Genomic DNA, 11237 nt, shown 5'->3' on the forward strand with positions numbered 1-11237 from the left:
TAATTTTGATTCACTTGAGGGTTATTTTTTCTGATTTATAATTAGGTCTTCCATAAGTTTTGTTTCTGTTCATCAACACTCCGACCAGATTAATAAACGTAATCTACAGATTTTCATTTATGACGGTGGAAATTTTCTAGGTTTTTCATGTGCATGTTATCCGTTAATGCGTTTTTTGAGTTTCTTATGCATGCATCAACAGTTGACAATTGCTGATACAGATGACGTTGATGACTATCCAAAGCATAGCTCTTTATGAAATACTAGTGTTTATGTAGTTGTAAGGATTACTAGGGAGCATTTGCCTTCACTCGAGTTCGAATTCTCCCTCCTTTTAGACTCTTATGGTCTAATTCTGCCCGGTTGCAAGTTCTTTATTCCACTTTATGTGACACACTTGACTTGAGGGCTTGTTGCCTCATAGGATGGTAAGTTCTAGCTCCTCTTGCTTAAAACGTCATCTGCAGAGCATCTCTCACAAAAACATAAGACTATATTTTGTCAAATGGACCTACCGAAGTTTTTTGCCCTCCTTAGTAAGGAACCATTTGTTGGAAAATTCCTCTGTCTAGATGCTCAAAAGAGTTGCCAGATGAATCATACAAGCTAATAAGACAAAGTATATCCTCTGTTCTTTGATTTATTGGAGAATTATAAAAGAGAGAATAACTAACAAGCCAAGGTTGACAATAACATGTCTAGGCAGTTACAAACTGATTCATCATCCTCATGTTTCTGTCTTTCCTTTATCTGATGAGTTGCATTTTGGGGGAATAATCGATTACGAATTGATTCCTGTGGAAAATGATTTAAATTCAATCCCTATGAAGCTTGAAACATGATGTACATATACAGCAAAGATTCTTGTGCAACAAAGTCTACCTACTTTTGTGAATGTTGCACTTTCTTTTCGTTACAGTCGCCATATCGATGGTGACATGTACCGCAAATATCGCATCCTATCACTCATTTCATTAAGTTCAGATGGAAGACTTGGTTGGACTGATTGAAGACTATGGAGCTGCTGCATTTCCATTCAATAAGAAGAGAAGAGAAGAGCTAACGGCTGCCGATGAAGCAAAGCGTGAAGGGAGAAAACTCGAAGAGTTGTTGACGCATCAAGGACGAAACCATGTCTTGTCTAGTGATGGCAGAGAGGTAGAGTTTTAGGCCTTTAGTTTGGTGCTCATTGGAGCGCTCCTTGCCGTGCTTTCACTTCCAAACTCATAGAAGGATACGAAGAGCTCATAACCTCCGGTGATCAAGACTTCGAAATCATCCTAGTCTCCATAGACCGAGACCTCAAAGAGTTTGAACTCAACACGAGTAGCAAGCCATGGCTTGCCATACCCTACCAGGATAAAACAAGGCAAGACCTTTGTGGAATCTTCGACATCAAAGTGATTCCGGCTCTGGTTCTGATAGGACCGGATGGGAAGGCTATTAGCACAAATGGGAAGGCCATGATATCCTTGTACGGTGCCAAGGCCTTCTCGTTCACAGAGTCGAGGATCAAGGAGCTCGAAGCAGCATTGAGAAATGAAGGAGAGGCATTGCCTCCTCAAGTGAAGGACTTGAAACATGAACATATGCTTGAGTTGGAGATGGCCAAAGCATATGTGTGTGATTATTACAAAAAACAAGGGAGGTTTTGGGCATTTTCTTGTGGTGTTTGTGATTATGATCTTCATCCAAATTGTGTAGAAAAATCGTTTGTAGAAATGGGTTTTACGAATTATGAAATTTGTATATCCTAAAAAGTATTGTAAAATGTTGATACGATAACAAAAAATCTGAAATGTGTGTACTTCTCACTCTCAGCTTAGGTTAGTATGAAATCTGGATCTCGATGCATAAGTAAATGCTTTTAACTGTTATAATTACGAGCTCTTGTGGAGCATTAGTTGTCATATTCCCAAATAAAATGATAATTAACAACATTTTGTATTTGTAACAATAAAACGGCTACTTTTGTTAAGAAAACTAAAGTCAAAGTAAAATGTATTAATTTAGAAAACATCATTAATATTACCTGATAAAAGGTACATTTGTTAAATTAAGTTATCTAGTTTGATGAAATCTTGACTCTTGACTTCTCATATAATGGTATGATGGTTTCACTTTGACTGTATATTGTTAACTACTTCTCAAATCAGTCATGCATGCATGCGTGTGCGCATCCTGACCGTTCATGATTGTGAACTTCATGCCCAGGTGCACGACTGATCATAACCTTTTCTTAATCTCTGTCAACGCAAGTCAGTTTGTATCCGAATTCTTATAATTTGTTTTAAAAGTGAATAACAATGACATGGATGAGAATTTGAAGGAGAGGGAGGGTTGACTGAGAGACAAAATAGTCATTAGATAGGGAGAGGCCAAAACACCAAAACAATCCGCAAATGGTGGAGGATCTCTCATATTAACAACCCAATTGAAGAGAGCGAGATATTTATGGATTCACCAGTGAAAAAATCAAAAGCTGTTTGTTATTCCCAAAAGTGCTTTTTTTCCCTTCTTGTTTGTTGCTATCCAACAACAAAAAAAGTAACATTAAAGTCAACACAAACACAACACATACTTGAAACGCAAATCCTTTTGTCTCTCTTTGGAGACCCTGCTGCAAAAGAGAGACAGAGGACCTTAAACAACGATATAAAACTTAAAATCCCACAAAAAAAGAAGTTAAAAACCCTTTATTAATTCTGGGATTCTAAGGCTTTGTTTGGTAGTTTGTATTGGAAATTTTGTTTCTTCTTCTTTTTGTTTTTGTTTTTGTTTTCTTCTTATTCCTGAAGAACTACAGGAAAAGAAGAGAGAAAGAGAGAGGGAGAGAGAGAGAGATGTGGCTGCCCAATAATCAAGTGGACAGGAAGGAAGTAGGGAATGGGATTGTGGCAGTGGCTATAGACAAGGACAAGAACAGCCAATGTGCTCTCAAATGGGCAATTGACAATCTCATCAAACCAGGCCAATCTGTTCTTCTCATCCATGTCAAGATCAAGCCTCCCCTATTTTCTCAGTCACCTTCTCTTTCCAATTCCACCCCAAGTACGTACATATTTTCCATGTTTTCGTTTTTAGAGTAGTAATTTTCACGCTCCCATTTTCTTCTTCTGCACTGCTCCCCTTACTTCCGTTCGTTAACTGTTGCTTGATATGCAATGTCCTTCGTCGTATGTTGCTTGATATGCAAGTTAAACTCACACTTCAAGATTTTTCATAATGGTGTTTGATTTTTGGTTGCAGGAAGTAATCCAAATTGGGACCAACAGTTCGTCTGCAAAGAACCTGATTCCCAAACCCGGGAATTGATCCGACCTTTTCGTGTTTTTTGCGCACGTAAAAATGTGAGTTTGATGAACTTATACCTGCATTCTTGACCTTAACCTGAACCTTCATATTCATTGAGGTTTCACGGACAATTACATATCTGTTTAGGATTTGAATTTTTGATTGCTTTTTTATACTTTTGCGTTTTCTTTTCTTCTTCAAATTCAGATACAATGCAGAGACATCGTACTAGAAGACTCCGATGTGACAAAAGCATTAGTCGAATACATTACTCAAAGTTCAATCGAGCATTTGGTTGTTGGTGCATCAGCAAAAACCGGCTTTCTTAGGTAAGTACCTCCGTTTCTAAGTCAGCAGCCCTTGAACAAATTATTTACCCTCCTAGTTGTGTAAATTACTGAAACTATGAAACCAACTGCCTTCAAATAAATGAAAAGATTCTCTAGGGCGTTAGGATGCTTCGTATGCTTTGAAATTCCACAGAACATTGTCTTAATTTTTTGAAAAAAAAATTATGTAGATTCAAAGCATCAGATATTCCAGGAAGCATATCAAAGGCGGCACCGGACTTTTGTAATGTATATGTTGTAGCCAAGCAAAAACTTCAATCAAGGAGGGCCGCCTCACGTCCTGCCCCGGCCACCTCACCCCTACGCAATCCAGCTTTTAACCACACCCCAAGCGCAAAGCCAGAGCCATATGTCTTCCCACCTTCTGGTAACAAAGGTTAGTTTCTTTCACCCTAAAACTTAATCATCTCCCACTAATTTTTTGCGAGTCAAGAAACCCTTAAAATGTTGAATCCTCTTCCAGGAAATGAAAAGCCACCAGAACCTCAACGTAAATCCCACGATGAAATGGACAACTTCAGGTCAGTAGAAGCACTCAATCTCTCCCTTTCAATGAAGATGGACAAAACGGTGTTTTTAAACATACAGCAAATTTTATCTATTTTGTTGTGAGAACTAACATAGTCGTATCATGGAAAGCAGGTCTCCTTTTACTAGGAAGGGCCCAAATGGGAAGTCATATGCAGATCTCCCTATGCCGGATACTGACATATCTTTTGTTAGCTCTGGAAGGCCAAGCATTGACCGTATCTTCCCTGCATTTTATAACGAAAACCTAGATTCAGGGAGAGTCACCCCACCGCGAATGTCCAACAGCACGGAAATAGACTTGAACCACAGCTTTGAGTCTATGCAATACTTTGGACGGAGGTCCGTGGATATCAACTCCTCTCCACCCACATTCTCCTCGGTTTCTCAGGATAGCGATAGGTTATCCTCTGCATCACAGCCAATGGTAAGTGTATCTAGTCTCTATCTATTTACTAATGTGTACTTCTAGTTAAATTTTGTTACAATAGAAACATTTTTTGTCACTCGAAATTTCAGGAAGAGGTGGAGGCTGAAATGAGAAGGCTAAAGCTGGAGCTCAAGCAAACTATGGAAATGTATAGCACTGCCTGTAAAGAGGCACTCTCGGCGAAGCAAAAGGTATGCAAAATTCTATCAGCATCTTACACCTGTCATGATTTCACATAGCTCTTATAATTGATGTTATTTTACAGGCGGTAGAACTCCAGCGCTGGAAGTTAGAAGAAGAAAGGAGATTGGAAGAGGCGCGGCTAGCTGAAGAAGCCGCAATGGCTATTGTAGAAAAGGAGAGAGCTAAGTCCAGAGCAGCCATTGAGGCTGCTGAAGCTGCTAAGAGGATTGCAGAACTAGAAGCACAAAAAAGAATTAATGCAGAAATGAAAGCACTTAAAGAACAGGAAGAGAAGAAAAAGGCACTTGACGCTCTGCAACATTCGGATGTCAGGTATAGGAGGTACTCAATTGAAGAGATTGAGGCTGCCACGGAGTTCTTTACAGAATCCCGCAAGATTGGAGAAGGAGGTTATGGTCCTGTATATAGATGTTATCTAGACCACACTCCTGTTGCAGTTAAAGTTTTACGTCCAGATGCAGCGCAAGGAAGATCACAATTCAACCAAGAGGTATGAAACAAAAAGGCGTGTGTTCTCTTTCCAAACAGTTTGACAATATAGGATACTTATGTTGCCAAACTATGTGTTTGGGCCACCAGTTTGGTTGATTCTTGTATTGCTGGGCTGTTGGACAAGAGAAAATTTCATTTCATGATAAATTTGGAAACATTACTTTTTCTTTGGTTGATTCGCTAATTACTATGAACAGGTTGAAGTACTGAGCTGTATACGGCATCCTAACATGGTTCTCCTGCTGGGAGCCTGCCCGGAATACGGATGCTTGGTTTACGAGTACATGGCTAATGGGAGCTTGGAAGACCGTCTTCTTCGTAGAGGAAACAGTCCACCTCTCTCTTGGCAACTTAGGTTTAAGATTGCAGCTGAAATTGGGACAGGCTTGCTATTCCTCCACCAGGCCAAACCAGAGCCACTAGTCCACCGCGACTTAAAACCCGCTAACATCTTGCTTGACCGCAACTATGTGAGCAAGATCAGCGATGTCGGCTTGGCCAGGCTTGTGCCCCCATCCGTTGCTGACACCGTGACGCAGTATCGCATGACATCAACAGCCGGCACATTCTGCTACATAGACCCTGAGTATCAGCAAACCGGCATGCTTGGTGTCAAGTCTGATGTGTACTCTCTTGGGATTATGTTTCTACAAATGATCACAGCCAAGCCGGCAATGGGATTGACTCACCATGTTGAAAGGGCTATTGAGAAGGGGACTTTCGCGGATATGCTAGATCCATCCGTGCCAGATTGGCCGGTTGAAGACACATTGAAGTTTGCCAAACTGGCTCTCCAGTGTGCAGAGTTGCGGCGAAAAGACAGGCCGGACCTTGGAAAAGTTATCCAGCCAGAACTTAACAGATTGAGAGGGATTGCTGAAGAGACAATGCACCCAACACTGATGGCTGGTGATCATAGCCCCTCATGCAAACACAGCCAAGTTTCGGTGCAGCTAGTAAGTGCATATGGCCAATAAACTTAGTCCTCTTTCTCTCATCAAAATCCTAATTTCAACCCTGAAAATTGTCGAATGCAATCTAAAAGGTGTTGATTCGTTTTTGCAGGAGGGGAGTGAACCAGGTACAAGATCTACCGAGAGCTAGGAACACCCATCAAACACTCTCTATCATCTCAAACCCTTAGACTATTTAAGAAAACATGTCTAAGGATTGTAAGTAATTAAGCAGAACAAAAAAATGTACAAGTTTTGTAGATAAACTGATGAGTCGATGAAACTCAACATGTATGTGAGTTTGGTTGCTGGTATTCTAGAGTAGTCAATTTCTTATGATCAATTATCAATTTCTTATATATTCTCTTTGTTGAAACACAAAAAATAGAGGATTCACTGCATGTATCTAAATTGATTAAAATTTGGTTACAAATGGATCACTAGCTAATCACTATTCTCAAGTATTCTTTGTCGATAATTGATACAAGAATGAAGAATTGAAACAACCAAAGATCCTTAAAGACTACAGATTAACACTACGCTTATGTTTCCAGACGTTTAAGCGATCGAGTCCAATCAAAATCGTAGTCGAACTGAAAACCTTCCCTTTTAAAAACGCCATTAAAGAGTCTCTTCAGATAAGCATAATCTGGTTTAGCATCAAACGCCAATGACCTACAGTAATGGAAGTATACCGAAAACTCGGAAGGGTAACCAGAGCATAGCGACTCGATAGAAGTTGACATTTTCTTTTCTGCGATATTCTCATCTTTCTGCATTTTTGTCCCTGCTTTCACACCCTGCCAAGGAAGACTTCCTCTTAGAAAGTACATAAGCACATATCCTAGTGATTCCAAATCGTCCCGGCGGCTTTGTTCAATGCCAAGATGGTTGTTCACGCTTGCATATCTTGCAGTACCTACCAGACTTTTATTGTCTCTGTACGGAATATGCCGATGAGTTGAAGAGTTTCTGTACTTCTTAGCGAGGCCGAAGTCGATGATGTAAACCTGATTCGCCCGTCGACCCGCTCCCATCACGAAATTGTCTGGCTTGATGTCGCGGTGCAGGACTGATTTCGAATGAACAAACTCCACTCGATCGAGCATTTGATCTGCGAGCATGAGAACCGTCTTAAGAGAGAATTTCTTACTGCAAGCTTGGAATAAATCCTCAAGACTAGGTCCAAGGAAATCCATGACAAGAAAACTGTAGTCTCCTTCGGAGCCAAACGATCTCACGTTTGGAACTCCAGGTCCTCCATGTAGTATTTTATAAAACTTTGATTCATACAGCAGTTGTGGATGCCTCGTCTTGGCACTTTCGAGCTTGATAGCAACCTCCTCGTTTGTCTGAATATTACTACCCCGGTAGACCTGTCCAAACGATCCGCTACCGATCTTTCTAACAAGTTGAAACCTTCCACCCACCAAAGGCTCCATATCCCCCAAAACCCTACGACGGCAGAAAAACCCTAGCCCTAAATAAAAAGCTTAAGACCGAAAACAATTAAGGAACGGTTTTGAAGGGAAGGTGAAGAATCGTCAAAAGGGGGAAAATTCCTGACGAGTAACGACTACGCAACGTTGACTTAAATATAAAACATTACAACCCTAATTAGGAAACCTAGCGATTAAAACCCTAATTAGGAAACCTTACGATTCCAAGATTATTATTACCCTTACTAAATTTTTAATACCACATTTGTACTCCTTCTTTAATTTGAGAGATTTTTCAATGTGATCAAAACACAAGATGGTACACGTGTCACTATACAAATGATGAGATATGTGTGTTAAAAATTTAATAACTTAAAAATTACAAATTCTCACCATTTATATAAAAACACGTGATGTACCACCTGTGTTTCAACCACACAAAAAAATTTCTCCTTTTATTCCACATTTGGGCCGGAAGTTTTCTTTCCCAACCAATTTGGGCTTTCTACCGTTAAAATAGGTCAATGTACTTTTGTCCTACCAATATATATATTATCTTATTTTATTTTATTTTAAATAAGATGTTTTATTTTTTGAACAAACGATATTATTTACATTAAGGGAAGAAGAAGGGGTAGGAAATAAGATGCTTTATTAAACATAGTAAAATAAAGGAATTTTTATTAGCACTCCAAAAATCTCATTTGGCACTCCAAACTGTTTATAATTAGAAAGAAAAATACACTTGTGAGGAGTGTATAATGAGATTTTTGGAATGTTAATAACAGTTCCCTAAAATAATACAGATAAATACCTATTCAAAACCAAAACATAAATATCATGAACTAATCTCTTAATTAAAAGACACACAACTTGATTAATGTCACAAGACATAAAATAAAAGGAAAACTAACGAAAAATCCAAAAAAACTTCTCTTTTAATGAAAAGTCCTTTTTAAATGTATAGTGAATAGTACCAGGGAAATGTATAAATGTGGTTTTTCGTTAAAAGTAATCAATACCGGGAGCTTTTTGTTAAAACTCCCTAAAATAGAAGGTTTTTTTTTTATCACAAATGGTTTTTAAAATTGACCCACTCCATTAACATGATCACTGAAATTGAAAATCGGCCAATGTAATCCTTGAAAATAGGTGATGCAAATCAATCTGGTCCTTCTATTCCATCACCATTTATCACATAATGGAGTAGGATTTTATCTCCATCAATTTCCCTCCTCTTCTCTCCCCTCCTCTCTCACAATGTCTTTCTCTCTTTATAAAGAAGTCAGAACAAGATGTTGGTGGCTTAATCAAGACCGTTCAAATAAAAAAATTAAAAGGAGAGAAATTTGTAAGGGAAAGAATCTGGAAAGTTTATTATGCATCAAACCATCAGTATTTCATTAGTTCATAAAAGTAAACACCAAATAAATCAAAGATACCGAAAAAAAAAACATATGGATAAGAATTCTGATGAAGTCATTACAAAAAAATCAAACCCATGACTGAAAATAGAGATAAAATAAGTATGATTTGTATGTTCCTGAAAATATTACCCGATAGAAATTGCTAGTAAACCATAAAAACTCCCCACGAGATGGAACCTACCTACTATTTCCGTTACCAAAAACTCTGCCACAAAGGCACAACCTTGAAAAACGAGATTAATTTCCAGCCACTGCATGCTCTGCGATTGTAACGATCCATTTTAATGGAGGATGTTTACACGAGGCAATGGGAGGGTCTGCATGTCTTGCACCTAATCCAGACAACCAAACTCACATGCGGTGCATGCATCTACTTCAGTTCTCTCTGTTCTTCCCTTCCTATAAATCTTGAACCAATTCGCTCTTGTTTCATCAACTAGCAAACTTTGGGTTGCAAAAGTTAAAAGAGTGTCTTCGTGTAGTGATGGAGTTCCGTCTCTCAAAAATGCTTACTTTTCTCACTGTAAGTATAATTAAGCTAGCTCCATCTCTAGTTAATTTATTTGGATTATCCCTTCAAATGATTTTTTTCGTTCAGTCTCTGCATTCTAATTGTTTACTAATTTCGTTGTTTTCTTAATTAATGATGGTTTTTCTACTGTTGCAGCTGACCACACTGGTGGGAATGGCAAGTCATGCAGCTGCTTTGCGGCAGCCGTTGCCTCAACTTTCCTACTGGAACTCCGTCCTGCCGAACACGCCAATTCCAAAAGCTTTTCGTGAACTTATCCATCCTGGAGGTTTGTGTGTGTGTAAATTATTGAAAATTAATAGCAAAATGGTTATCAAACGAGTATACATAGTTTCACGTACGATTATATTGACTATATCGACATGTATGCATACGTATAGTCCCTCACTTGTACTTTGCTGCGTTAATTTGGTTTATGTTGCTAAATCTGCAGACTTAGTATCCAAGAACTTTCTCCGTCCTGCTGGCACTGAGAACCAACTTGACAAAGCCACTGATGCTCTTGGCCCTTGTGCTGGCTTAGTCCTCATGGAGAAGGACTTGCACCCTGGAAAAACAGTGAAATATGGCTTCCCCAGAGATACAACAAGCAAATCATCACGTTTCGTGTCCCGCCCAACCGCAGAGTCGATCCCCTTCTCATCAAACAAAATGGAAGAAATTCTCAAACGATTTTCGCTGAGGCCGGAATCATCAGAAGCCAATACAATCAAGGAAACCATTGATTATTGCGAAATGCCGGCCATGAAAGGAGAAGAAAGATATTGTGCTACCTCTTTGGAGTCACTGGTTGACTTCGCCACCTCCGAGCTTGGATCGAACATCCGAACAATGTCGACGGAGGTGGAAAGAGGAGCGAACAATGATGTGGAGCAGACTTACACAATAACCGACGGAGTGAAGGTGCTGGCCGAGGACAAAGTCGTCACGTGCCATAAGATGAGCTATCCATTTGCTGTGTTCTTGTGCCATGCCATAGAAAAGACAAGGGCCTACATGGTGCCTATGGAAGGTGCCGACGGGACCAAGGCAAATGCAGTAATTATTTGCCATCGAGACACATCTAAATTTGCACCAAACAATTGGGGCTTGTCACAGCTCCATCTTAAACCAGGAGAAGGTCCCCTCTGCCATCTTCTCTCCGACGGACATCTTACCTGGCTTAGAGAGAAAAACCTAGATGAACAATACATAGTTTCAGTTGCCTAATCGTCGTAGTAGTATTAACGATGATCGGGCAGCTGAAACAGAACCCCATAAGAATGGGGTACTTGTATCTGCTCCATGAAAATAAATAATAACAGGCAGCTGAATAAAAAAAGAATCCCATAATAATGGGGTACTTGTATATGCTCCATGACAATAAATAAAGGAATGCCTTGAGAATGGGTTGTTAGTTAATGATGCATTTGAGAGTTCTTTTTGTTCCCAACACTTCCTTACGAAGATCTAGATCCCTATTTCAAAATCTAATTAAAATAGGTTTACAACTGTTGAATCCAACGATCCGTCGACTTGAAAAATTCAACATGGTATTAGAACCAGGAAACAGGCTCGTATAGCCACGTGATTGGGTGGGTTCCTATTG

At 39.4% G+C, this 11237-nt stretch overlaps 3 protein-coding genes and 1 pseudogene across 3 annotated transcripts; 3 read left to right on the forward strand and 1 right to left on the reverse strand.

Annotated features, from left to right (window-relative positions):
* Positions 1–938: 938 nt before the first annotated feature.
* LOC126601584 (probable nucleoredoxin 3) lies at positions 939–1757 on the forward strand (annotated as a pseudogene).
* Positions 1758–2537: 780 nt separating this feature from the next.
* Positions 2538–6610, forward strand: LOC126604272 (U-box domain-containing protein 35-like). The gene is made up of 10 exons (XM_050271464.1): positions 2538–3051; positions 3250–3350; positions 3502–3623; positions 3815–4020; positions 4108–4165; positions 4287–4599; positions 4692–4793; positions 4868–5296; positions 5496–6254; positions 6364–6610. The coding sequence occupies exons 1-10, from the start codon at positions 2844–2846 to the stop codon at positions 6400–6402; spliced, it is 2337 nt and encodes a 778-aa protein (XP_050127421.1). The 5' UTR covers positions 2538–2843; the 3' UTR covers positions 6403–6610.
* A 26-nt stretch (positions 6611–6636) lies between these two features.
* Positions 6637–7810, reverse strand: LOC126604281 (casein kinase 1-like protein 1). The gene has a single exon (XM_050271478.1). It carries the CDS (start codon positions 7691–7693, stop codon positions 6794–6796), a length of 900 nt encoding a protein of 299 aa, XP_050127435.1. The 5' UTR covers positions 7694–7810; the 3' UTR covers positions 6637–6793.
* Positions 7811–9562: 1752 nt separating this feature from the next.
* On the forward strand, positions 9563–11035 carry LOC126604279 (BURP domain protein RD22-like). The gene is made up of 3 exons (XM_050271477.1): positions 9563–9640; positions 9785–9917; positions 10083–11035. Exons 1-3 carry the CDS (start codon positions 9602–9604, stop codon positions 10856–10858), a joined length of 948 nt encoding a protein of 315 aa, XP_050127434.1. The 5' UTR covers positions 9563–9601; the 3' UTR covers positions 10859–11035.
* The last annotated feature ends 202 nt before the right edge of the window (positions 11036–11237 follow it).

The sequence above is a fragment of the Malus sylvestris genome, chromosome 15 (assembly GCF_916048215.2).
Source record: "Malus sylvestris chromosome 15, drMalSylv7.2, whole genome shotgun sequence".
Lineage (NCBI taxonomy): Eukaryota > Viridiplantae > Streptophyta > Magnoliopsida > Rosales > Rosaceae > Malus > Malus sylvestris.

Coding starts and splice junctions, on each gene's coding strand:
- LOC126604281 (XM_050271478.1), bottom strand. CDS start 7,693: ATGGAGCCTTTGGTGGGTGGAAGGTTTCAACTTGTTAGAAAGATCGGT.
- LOC126604272 (XM_050271464.1), top strand. CDS start 2,844: ATGTGGCTGCCCAATAATCAAGTGGACAGGAAGGAAGTAGGGAATGGG. Junction 4,794..4,867: donor CACTCTCGGCGAAGCAAAAG/GTATGCAAAATT, acceptor GTTATTTTACAG/GCGGTAGAACTCCAGCGCTG. Junction 6,255..6,363: donor GCCAAGTTTCGGTGCAGCTA/GTAAGTGCATAT, acceptor TCGTTTTTGCAG/GAGGGGAGTGAACCAGGTAC.
- LOC126604279 (XM_050271477.1), top strand. CDS start 9,602: ATGGAGTTCCGTCTCTCAAAAATGCTTACTTTTCTCACT. Junction 9,641..9,784: donor AAATGCTTACTTTTCTCACT/GTAAGTATAATT, acceptor CTACTGTTGCAG/CTGACCACACTGGTGGGAAT. Junction 9,918..10,082: donor TGAACTTATCCATCCTGGAG/GTTTGTGTGTGT, acceptor CTAAATCTGCAG/ACTTAGTATCCAAGAACTTT.